Raw genomic sequence first — 10,274 nt, 5'->3', positions numbered from 1 at the left:
CTAGGAAATTTATCCGCACTTCACGCGGTTAAAAAAATGATAAGATGTTAATAATTTTATTAAAATATGATATTGATAAAAGAAATATTTATAATATATATATATATATTATATCTCAATGTTTGGTCAGTAATTATATGACTTCCAACAAAATCCTAAGTTGTTGTTTTGGACCAAAAAAATTATAAACTTACAATAAAATCATAAGCGGTTAAAAAGATGATAAGATGTCAATAATTTTATTAAAATATGATATTGATTGAAGAAATATTTATAATATGTGCATATATATTCATATATTTTTTTCTTCTTTTTCTCTTTTCCTTCTTCTATCCTACTTAATAGTAATTTCTTTTAATAACAAAAACACATCTTTCTTAGGATGATAATCATAAGAAACATAAATGGTTCTTTATACTGTAAAAAATATATCATAAAAAAAGGTCGTATTTCAACATTTGATATATATATAAATTTTCTAATCTATCAATAATAATGTTTGAACCTTGATAGTAATTAGCATAAGACAAAGTTTCAATAATGATGAAAGAACACAATGCACATACCTTTATTAGGACCTTAATCATAAGAAAATAGTTTTTTTTAAAAAAAATATTAATGAATCAATGCACAATTTTTGAGCTCTTGTCAATATTCCCTCTGACTAAACATGACTTCAAATATGAAATAAAAAGGATAATCTTGAGTACGAGTTTCATGAAATAAAAAATTATGATTTTATATGGAAAAAATAGAGGAATCTTTAAGAAAACATAAATAATTTTTTGTACTATTGTTGAACATTGGTTAGTAGTTAGTATTATTACACACAAAATTACAATAACTAATTTACATCTAAACAAAAATACAAACTTCTTGCAATAATGAAAAATTATACAAATTCAAACTAAAGAAGTTACATGGAAAAAACACAAACATACACACACATACATCTTCCTTAGAATCTTATCATAAGAAAATAGATAAAAATAAGTGCCCACTTTTTTGAGCTCTTGACCGACACCTTTTTTGTCAAATTAATCAACATTCAAGAGTCTTCTTCATCGTGTCAAGTTAACACATGGATTTAATAATAGAATAATACTACAAAAAACAATGAAATATAAAAAAATAATCTTGAATTGGAATTTCATGAAACAAAAAACTTGTGAATTTATATTGACAAAAATGGAGAAATATCATAAAGTATCTTAAATTTTATAATTTTATAATTTTATAATTTAATAGTTGGGGGTTATGAATATGAAAACTTAAAAGTCATGAAATTAATTATATTATTAAGAATAGAAGTTTAATAGATATAAGTTATGGAGGTGAAACTTTAAAAGTAAATAAAGAAGGAAAAACATAAATAAAAAAAGATAAAAGAAAGACTTTTATACTAAATAGAGATATAAATTTCTTGAATTGAATAAATAAATAAAAAAGAATAAATATAAAGGAAGAGAAGTGACTTAGGGAAATGTTATAAATGATGATATTTCGGTTACAAAATAGTAATTTTTTTTTAAAAAAAACTTTATATTATATAGAAATAAAATATAAAAAGAACCAAAAAGGGGAAAAAGTGATTTAATGAAATGATATAAATATCATTAGGAAAGAAATTAAAATAGTAAAAGAAGAAAATGAGAAATATTAAAGAATAAAAATAATAGCATTAATGATAAAAATAAATTAAATATGATTATTGATAAAGAAAGAATTAAATGTGACTATTTTTAATATTTAGGTGAATTATTTGTATTTTAAAATTTAAAAAATGTCTAAAAAACACAAAATAAATAAATAAATAATTTTCTAGCTCTTAGAAGCATGCCACATAAGCATGTCTAAGATTCTCCTTTATATAGATACTAGATAATGTTGTCCGTGCTATGCACGGGCCCAATAATATAAATGATATGTTTTGGGGCTAATAACCGAGTTTTTGAAGCGATTGTTTGCGTGGATAAAAGAATAAGTTTTTTTTATCACAAACTTGTACTTTCTTTGACGCTATTTAAGGCACAATAAGACTACCACATACAACATTTTTGAAATATTTTATGTTGTCAATTATCAGGATTTATAGTATTTTTACGATAGATTGACTTCAAGAATCAGTGGAATTTTTTGTATTTTTTTCAAAACATATTTTATGTTGTCAATTATCATGATTTATAGTATTTTCACGCAATTTTTAAATTTAAAAAAACAAAAAAAAATAAGACAAATAAATTAAAATGGACCCAATATATGTTATTTTTGTTGTCTCAATTTATGTGACACAAATGAAATTTGGAGAGTCATCCAAATTTTCATTCTTTAAAAAAAATATTTTAAGTTATTAATTATTGTGATTTATAATATTTTTATGTAACTTTCAAATAACGTACATTACTGGTTACTTTGTCGTAATTTATGTGATATGGATAAAATTACAAAATTAACCCTTTTAAAATGTCTTTCAGATATTTTAAGTTGTTAATTATTATTATTTATAATACTTTTTTGGTAATTTTAAAATGATATGTGTTATTTTTTCTGTCCCAATATATGTGAGCCTGATAGAATTCTGAGAGTCAACCTATTTTATTATATAGCTTTAAATATTTTAAATTGGTAATTATTGTAATTTTTAATGTTTTTTAAGTCGTTTGTAAATGATATATGTTGTTTCCTTGATTGAGACTTTTTCATTTGTGACATATATATATATATATATTATTTTAAAAGGGAGTTTATGTTCATGATTGGGACTTTTAAAATGGAGTTTATGCCCAAATATAATATATAATATTCAAGATTGGGAAAAGTCCCAATCTTGAATATTATATATTATACTTGGGCATAAACTCCCTTTTATTATATAGTAGAATATAGATTATTAACGGTATAATATATAAATATGTCATTTAACTTTGAATGTGTTCAAATAGACATTTAAATTTATATAAAATTAAACAAGTTAACATATGTGCCCTACGTTAGGACGCCACCTAAAATACTTTCGCAAATAACGCTAACAGAATGCATGTTTCAACTTATTCAGCTCTATATAAGTTTAAATGCTTACTTTTACACATTCAAAAATTAGATAACATAAATATATTGTTGAGACCAAGTTAAACGTCACATTCCTCCCCTTCATAGTCATTATTGTCTTATAGATTATCTCTCAGTTTTATTTTTTTATTTAGAGGGACAGAATATATAAAAGAAAAAAAAATCAAACATGATAAGGTAAAGTCCAAACTAAACAAATTCTTCCAGATAAGGCGTAGATTCAGGACTGCAAAAGCAAACAAGCAAGAAATAAGAAAAATGGCATTAATTCAACTACAATCCTCCATTTTAAAGTACAACAAACACCTCCAATTCCCATCATTTTCCAGTATCCCTCATCAACGCTCAACAATTCTCAAAATCAGTGCAGTTTCCCCTAATGCACAGCAGCTAATACAGTCCGGTAAAGTCCGCCCAATATTACCCAAAGAAGCAGGTACACTACTACACAACGTCCAATTCAGTTACTTTTCCTCGAACTGTATATTTATATTTAAAAAATTATCAAATAAATATATGCACTTTAAATTTAGAATACAGAAAGTTTGAGATCCTGGCTTCGCCTCTCGCAGGTACAGCGATGGAAGGGGAAGGATATATTTTGCTCGACATTAGGCCAGAATGGGAGAGAGAGAAGGCGTGTGTTTTGGGTTCATTACATGTGCCCCTCTTTTTGAAGGATATGGATAATAGCCCCATTACTCTGTTGAAAAAGTGGGTGCATTTTGGTTATATTGGGCTGTGGACTGGACAGAATTTCACTATGATCAATGATGAATTTGTTAAGCAAGTTGAACAGAAAATTCCTGATAAGGATAATGCTAAGGTCCTTGTGGCTTGTGGTGAAGGACTAAGGTTAGTAATGTAATTCATCAAGTTGTTGTTTTTCGTAGAAATAACGCTCACTGATCACTTTTTTATCTTATTTTCCGAGTTTTTCATCAGTGAAACTTGGAACTCCGTGCTTATTATGTTAGTATATCTCCATTGTTTCAACTATAGAACGTTACATGTTCTGCCAATGTGTATTTGTAGATCTTTGATGGCTATTTCAAAGTTACATGAAGGAGAATACAGGAATTTGGCATGGTTAGCGGGTGGATTTAACCGCGCTTCTGATAGCGATTTTCCAGCAGTAGAAGGGACTGAAAAGTTACAATATGCCACTATAGGAGGTGTGTCATATTACTTCCTTCAATTGCTTATACTACTACAGGCTGTGGGGAAGGAAAGTTGATAGAGTTGTCCATGATGGTGTTGTTATCTTTAGATCATATTGTAAATTGATTCACCAGTTGAAGGTTTAGGCTAAGTGAATTGAAGTGTTTCCTCCTTTTGTTTAATAACACAAGATTGTTTGGTGCTCCCAGTCCATTTATACATTTCCTGTTTGTCTGGTTTTGACTTGCACATAATTTAAGAAAGTAAAGAAGATTTTCGTATTATGTGGTTTTAAATTAAAGATATGTAGAATGTATCAACACGACCTTAATTTTGTGGTCTTAAACATATCATGTGAAAAGTTGGAATTAAAGAGTTGTCAAAAAGGAAACAAACATTCTTTTTTAAACGGACTAAAACGGAAAGCAAGACACATGAAGTGAAACAGAGGGAGCATTAAGTAATGCTTGCTCAAGAAAAGCAAAAAGTTGTGTAATTTCAAGTTCATACCTAGAGTGGTTTTTTATCCTATGATGCTCGAACTCTCCAAAAGTACCGCCTGGTGAGTATCAGATCCTCCAAAAGAAGTGCATTTCTAGAGAACCTGACACGTATGTGACAACATATTATAAGAGTCCGAGCATCATAGCTTTTATCTTCTATCCCGGGGAGATCATCAGTGATTCTCCACATATCTCGTGGGACTCAAAGCCCCAACCAATCTTTGGAATGGAGGCGTCTAACGCCAACTAAACAAACCTCACTGGTTCATAACAAGAATAGTTCTGATTTCGGACAAAGCAGTTGAAACTGTGCCACTTTAAGAACAACTTTAGGATATAGTCTGTCTTGATAAGTAATTTAAATTCCAGTACATATTCCAAGTTTACGATGGAAGGTGCAGTTTTCTAATCTATACATGTAACATTATATTACAAATTCAAAGCGCATGAGTAGCTTAACAGAAGGATATTTCTCTCCTTTTTCATTGTAAATAGGCACAGCTCGAATTCCTGTTCTGAGTTCTGAAACAGGAATGCAAGTTTGTCCACCAAAATCATCGATCTCTGACATATCATATTCATGAACTTCTACGCGAAGCAATGCTAGCTCTGGAACTGTCAATGGGAACTCAAATTCATCATTCCATATCGGTATCCAGTTGTCCTCTATTGCCTTGGTTTTCTTAACTCTTGAATCTGCAGCGACTCCAGCAATACCAATCTGCATTACACGGAAACAGAATTTTGAAAAATGAAACAAATCCATCTTAAACTTAAAATCATATGTATATATATTAGGACAACCTTGACGTAGAAGTCTGGTGGAGAATATGCGTCAAAATGTGTACGTTTGAAGTCCAAATGCCAGCCTTTTCCCATGTATACTTTCACCTGAAAATAAAACATTGCAAAATTTTATTACATATTTTATAAGTGTGGAGAATTCACGTATCTCATATAATTTGATCTATTCACCTTCAGTGTAGTTTTCACTGATAAAAGCCTTTTAGGATCATGGACCTCATTATTTGCATCAGTCTTCAAGAGAAGCTCTGGTTTCTTGACATAGCCACAGCCACCATTTGCTTTGAACATCCCTTGCATTAACCACAAAGGCCTTCCATGTCCCTGGTGCAAGACGACAATTGCATTATACATTAGAAATGATAGCGTCACTCAACTGGCAACTAAATACTCCAACTCATCTCCATTGTGTCTCGCGGATACCTGACGCTAATGTGACACATAAATTTTGAAGGTGTGTAGATGATCATTTTGTAAGTTTGAGTGTTCAACTGACACAATAGAGATGAGTTGAGGTGTTTAGATGTGCATACACAAAGTTGGAGTGTTTACTTGCCAGCTAAGGCCAAATTTGAATGTTTGTTTAGGTATTATGCCTTTTTTAAACAGAATGTACAGGCACAAAAATACAAACTAGCAGCACTAAAATATGAATTCTCTATTGAGAACAAAAGAGCAAAGAAATTTGTTGGAACCTGCATGTTGAATGCAACCATCTGAGCTCCATGCATCCATCCTATTAGTGGATTGTAATTGGAAGAGTCGACACGCATACCTTTTGGATATACTCTCAGCAAATTTCTCTGAGTAAACCTTTACGGAGAAATTCAACAGTACAAGATGTTGAAAGACAAATAAGTCAGCTCCGAGAAAGGAAAACAATGTATCATTTCTTGAAACAAACAACAACAATGCACAGTTAGGCTTCAGCCATTTCTGGTCCAATCAAACTTTCAAAAGTAAAACAGAATCAGGACACCAAAATCCTGAAATATTGATTATACTTAACCTTTAGTTTGATTTTGCCTTTTTATACAAAAGCATAGCATATTATAACGTTGACAAAAGAACAGATCGCATTGTGATTTTGAGTTTACCTGATTAAATCTTTCCCATGATTGAGGGCAACATTGATGAGCTTTTCTTCATTTAAACTTATACGTTTCACCTTAATAGGATCCACGGTTAGCCATTCACTTATTGGACCTTTTGATTTTCCTGCTTGGATAGCAATCAAGTGTTTATACTCAGGAGCTATATTCTGCTGTATATTGGGGTTCTCATGATGAGAATCAGCTTCATCGTCTTGACATTCTCCATTGTCTTTATTCTGCAAAGTCGTCTAATTTTAGTCTAAAACGGGCAAGTCTACCAAGGGCTCAATTTTCTTTAATTACGATTTTTATACAAAAATATCTCTTATGATGATCACCTCAGAATAAGCTTTCATTTTTTGTGAAAGATCAGAAATTTCTGCTCCCCATGCTTTCTCCTCTGATGATTTCTTCCCCTTCTGAGAACCATTATCTTTCTCACTTGGTTTCTTACTTTCAAGATATTCTTTTGGCGGTTTAGTTGAGATGATAATCCGCCCCTTCAAAGATTCTGGAGACGGGAATTCTGACAAGCATTCTGCCCCACAGGTGAACAGTATATCTCCAAATACTTGAGTGACCATCTAGAGATGAACTTAATCACGGTTAGTCACACAACAAAACATTGAATCATGAGACATGTTTCCAATGCTCGATAGTAGGAATATGCTTACCTCAGCTGCTTTAGCCTGAAGATCAGGGGTGAGGTGGTCTTCTAGAGTTATAATTACAGGATATTCAGATGCCACAAATGCATGTTCCTTGATTGATTTTAAACATTGGATAAGTTCCACCGGAGGTGTTAGTGTCCTGCATTTTCAAAATGTGACGATAAAAGATGGAGTCGGAAAGAGAAAAAATGCGTTAAGGCTATTCCTTAGGTACTGTTCAACTGCAACCTGCTGAATTATGTGATCATCTCATCTAAACGTTTAAGCAATCAGAAAGAGCACACTTGTATATACTTAATTATATCTTCAACATGCCTCTTCACGTGCAGATCTAAGCACGTGGAGATTATTTCCGACAATGGAATTTGTGCGACCATCTCCCCTAACAACCCTTCTTCTTTTAACATATTATTAAACAATGAACACTCTTTAAGCATATGAGAAAACAATGTACACTGTAGATCTAAGTATGCAATATGAGAGAGGAAAGTATAGCATTATATACCCTCCATGAAGGATATCCACATTGTCTTTCGATGAATTTGGCCACATGTCTAATTCAATCACTCGTACGCCTTGTTGGAGTGCCTTGATTATAGGCACGTCGCTGCAATCACTATTGAGTTGATTCCCAGTGAGATAGGTATTGTGACTCGTGTAAATGAAATAGTGAGACAATGGAGCAGTCATGTCATGGTGAACCTGAAATGCAACAAAAAAAACTAGAATTATTGATGAACACATAGTAAGACAAAATTGCAAGAATAATAGAAAGATCACAATCTCTTCCCAATAACCAATTGCTAGATTTGCTACTCTTTTTTGTACTGCTCTGAAACAGTTTCTACTAGGTAGGAAACAGCAAGTCCAACTTTCATATCTATATGAAAGTCGGTGAGCTAAAGTCAAATTTTAATAAGAGGCCTAGTACTATTAGTACTCAACAAATCGAAAGTCTGTTTTTTTGGCTTTGATGCCAAAGAGAACAACAGCTAATATAAAATGACTTTGAAATTTCTGCAACGCAAATATATCCTGAGAAACAATAAGTTAAAAGATTACTATTATAATGTTATAAAGTAGTACCTTTTTGTTTGTGGAGATAGAAACATTGAGATCACTGAAGAGATATCGAAAAAATCCATCAAGATTGAGACCTTTTCTATGAAAAACAATATTAAGATGTTCATGAACAAGTTTGAGTGCAGATTCCATCACAGTTTCAGCTTCTTCTTTTGTAACATTTTCTTCACCTTGCACATCTATCAAGAATTTGCATAAATGTTCTGCTGTCATGATGCCATTTTCTGAAAATCTTTCAAACAAGTCTTTGATCTCATCAGGTGCTTCAGCTTCTTTCAACTTGAATTTCCTTTGGAAACAACAGATTCTGTATGTTTGTTTAGACATATCTGTTGAATTTTGGTTACAAAGTGAAAGGCAGAGAGAAGTGGAAGACAAATGGAGAGGCCCCTCCTTTATCAAGTAATATTGCTAGCTTTTTGACTCTTTCAAGTAAAGATTTTTTTTTGTGTGTGGGGAATTCTCAAGAAGAGTGTGTAATTAGGTGGTGTTTATTTGAGTTAGTGAAGCTTATAATAAGTGTGTACATGATCAACACAATTTTAAGCTCACCACAAAAGTGGGGTACTTTTTTTTTCATGATTTGATTGCCCTTTTGTGATTTTATCAAGGTAATTTGCATAGGCTATCCGCATTGGAATACGGATCGCGCATTCATTGCAGGGCTTAATTTTGAAGGTAATATTTCGAATAGAATTTTTTTCATTTCTAGTTGCTTGAACTCGAAATCTCTAATTAAAGATAGAGCGATCCTAACTAGCTTACCACAACCCATTAGGATGACACTATAACAAAAATAATTAACGTCAATAAATATGCACATTAACAAAGACTGTTAAAGTCTTTAACGACATTAGTTAATTTTATTAGATTCAATGTCGTTATAGGCTTTAGGGACATTTACAAGGAGTGTTAATTACTGTTAAAAAATATATTTTAACGATAATTAAGCTATTGATGTTAATAAGTATCGCTAAAGATTTTTGAAGTGTGATTTCATCCAAGTTAATCCTTCTATCCTTACTAATCTAAAAGGAAAAGAGGAGGAATTGTTCAAATTCACTGGCTTCTCCTGCATATGATCAATTTTTTAATAAAAAAATAAATCTATTTGAATAGTAACAAAAAGTATTTTCGGAATTTGTTAAACAAAGAGTAGTTTATCCAAGAAGAAGTGTTTTTCTTAAAACAAGATTACCTATATATAAAAAAATCATCTTCACCGCATCCGCATTAATTTGTATTTGCTTCTTCTCTCGTACTATGACATTTAAAACACTTCGCAAACTACTAACATAAATATTTCTTAAATATTAAACTAAAACATAAATTGTTATTCTTTCAGAACAATTTTTTTTTTTAAAAAAAATATATAGAATAAGAATCACTTTTCAAAATAAACTGATTTTAACCTATTGGCCAAACAAAATCTAACGTTCATATAGAATGATCAAACGATATACGACTTATTCCATCTATTTAGGAATATTATGTCTTTTCCTAAATTAAAATTTTGAAAAATATTATAAATTTCACTATATTTAGAGGGCAAAAGAGTGATGCCCCTAAAAGAAGAAGAAATAATAAGACTCTTACTTAGTATATACAATATATCTATTCAATATACTCGTACGAGATTACAAGTCGATGATAACTACACAAAAGAACTTTGGTTCAAGTGGAAATGTGTGACAAAATACATGTGAAATGGTCCTATACTAGCACCATTCGATGTTTTTATTTGCACAATAGTCCAAACCCTTTTCCATTTAGTAACAAGTTTAATTTCTTGCCTTGATTGGGAATTGACAAGACTATTAAAATCTATGGAGCAACCACTCATATAAGTTCATTCACTTTATATACATGTGGTATTTAATTACATTTAT

At 30.9% G+C, this 10,274-nt stretch overlaps 2 protein-coding genes across 2 annotated transcripts; one reads left to right on the top strand and one right to left on the bottom strand.

Moving 5' to 3' along the window:
• The first annotated feature begins 3,236 nt into the window (after positions 1 to 3,236).
• Positions 3,237 to 4,451, top strand: LOC125866165 (rhodanese-like domain-containing protein 10). The gene is made up of 3 exons (XM_049546473.1): positions 3,237 to 3,505; positions 3,642 to 3,924; positions 4,105 to 4,451. The coding sequence occupies exons 1-3, from the start codon at positions 3,328 to 3,330 to the stop codon at positions 4,304 to 4,306; spliced, it is 663 nt and encodes a 220-aa protein (XP_049402430.1). The 5' UTR covers positions 3,237 to 3,327; the 3' UTR covers positions 4,307 to 4,451.
• A 598-nt stretch (positions 4,452 to 5,049) lies between these two features.
• Positions 5,050 to 8,874, bottom strand: LOC125866159 (phosphoinositide phospholipase C 2-like). The gene is made up of 9 exons (XM_049546466.1): positions 8,389 to 8,874; positions 7,808 to 8,004; positions 7,306 to 7,441; positions 6,970 to 7,215; positions 6,635 to 6,867; positions 6,233 to 6,350; positions 5,709 to 5,861; positions 5,538 to 5,624; positions 5,050 to 5,454 (listed from the first exon to the last, which is right to left on the bottom strand). Exons 1-9 carry the CDS (start codon positions 8,710 to 8,712, stop codon positions 5,158 to 5,160), a joined length of 1,791 nt encoding a protein of 596 aa, XP_049402423.1. The 5' UTR covers positions 8,713 to 8,874; the 3' UTR covers positions 5,050 to 5,157.
• Between the last annotated feature and the right edge of the window lie 1,400 nt (positions 8,875 to 10,274).

This window comes from Solanum stenotomum, chromosome 5 (assembly GCF_019186545.1).
Source record: "Solanum stenotomum isolate F172 chromosome 5, ASM1918654v1, whole genome shotgun sequence".
NCBI classification, from domain to species: domain Eukaryota; kingdom Viridiplantae; phylum Streptophyta; class Magnoliopsida; order Solanales; family Solanaceae; genus Solanum; species Solanum stenotomum.
This window is presented reverse-complemented; position numbering and strand designations above follow the sequence as displayed.

Excerpts from the sequence above, each read along its gene's own strand:
- LOC125866159 (XM_049546466.1), bottom strand. The coding sequence starts at position 8,712 with ATGTCTAAACAAACATACAGAATCTGTTGTTTCCAAAGGAAATTCAAG. Across the intron at positions 8,005-8,388 it reads CTATCTCCACAAACAAAAAG|GTTCACCATGACATGACTGC; the intron begins GTACTACTTTAT and ends GTTGCATTTCAG. Across the intron at positions 5,455-5,537 it reads CACCAGACTTCTACGTCAAG|ATTGGTATTGCTGGAGTCGC; the intron begins GTTGTCCTAATA and ends CGTGTAATGCAG.
- LOC125866165 (XM_049546473.1), top strand. The coding sequence starts at position 3,328 with ATGGCATTAATTCAACTACAATCCTCCATTTTAAAGTACAACAAACAC. Across the intron at positions 3,506-3,641 it reads AATATTACCCAAAGAAGCAG|GTACAGCGATGGAAGGGGAA; the intron begins GTACACTACTAC and ends CGCCTCTCGCAG. Across the intron at positions 3,925-4,104 it reads GCTTGTGGTGAAGGACTAAG|ATCTTTGATGGCTATTTCAA; the intron begins GTTAGTAATGTA and ends GTGTATTTGTAG.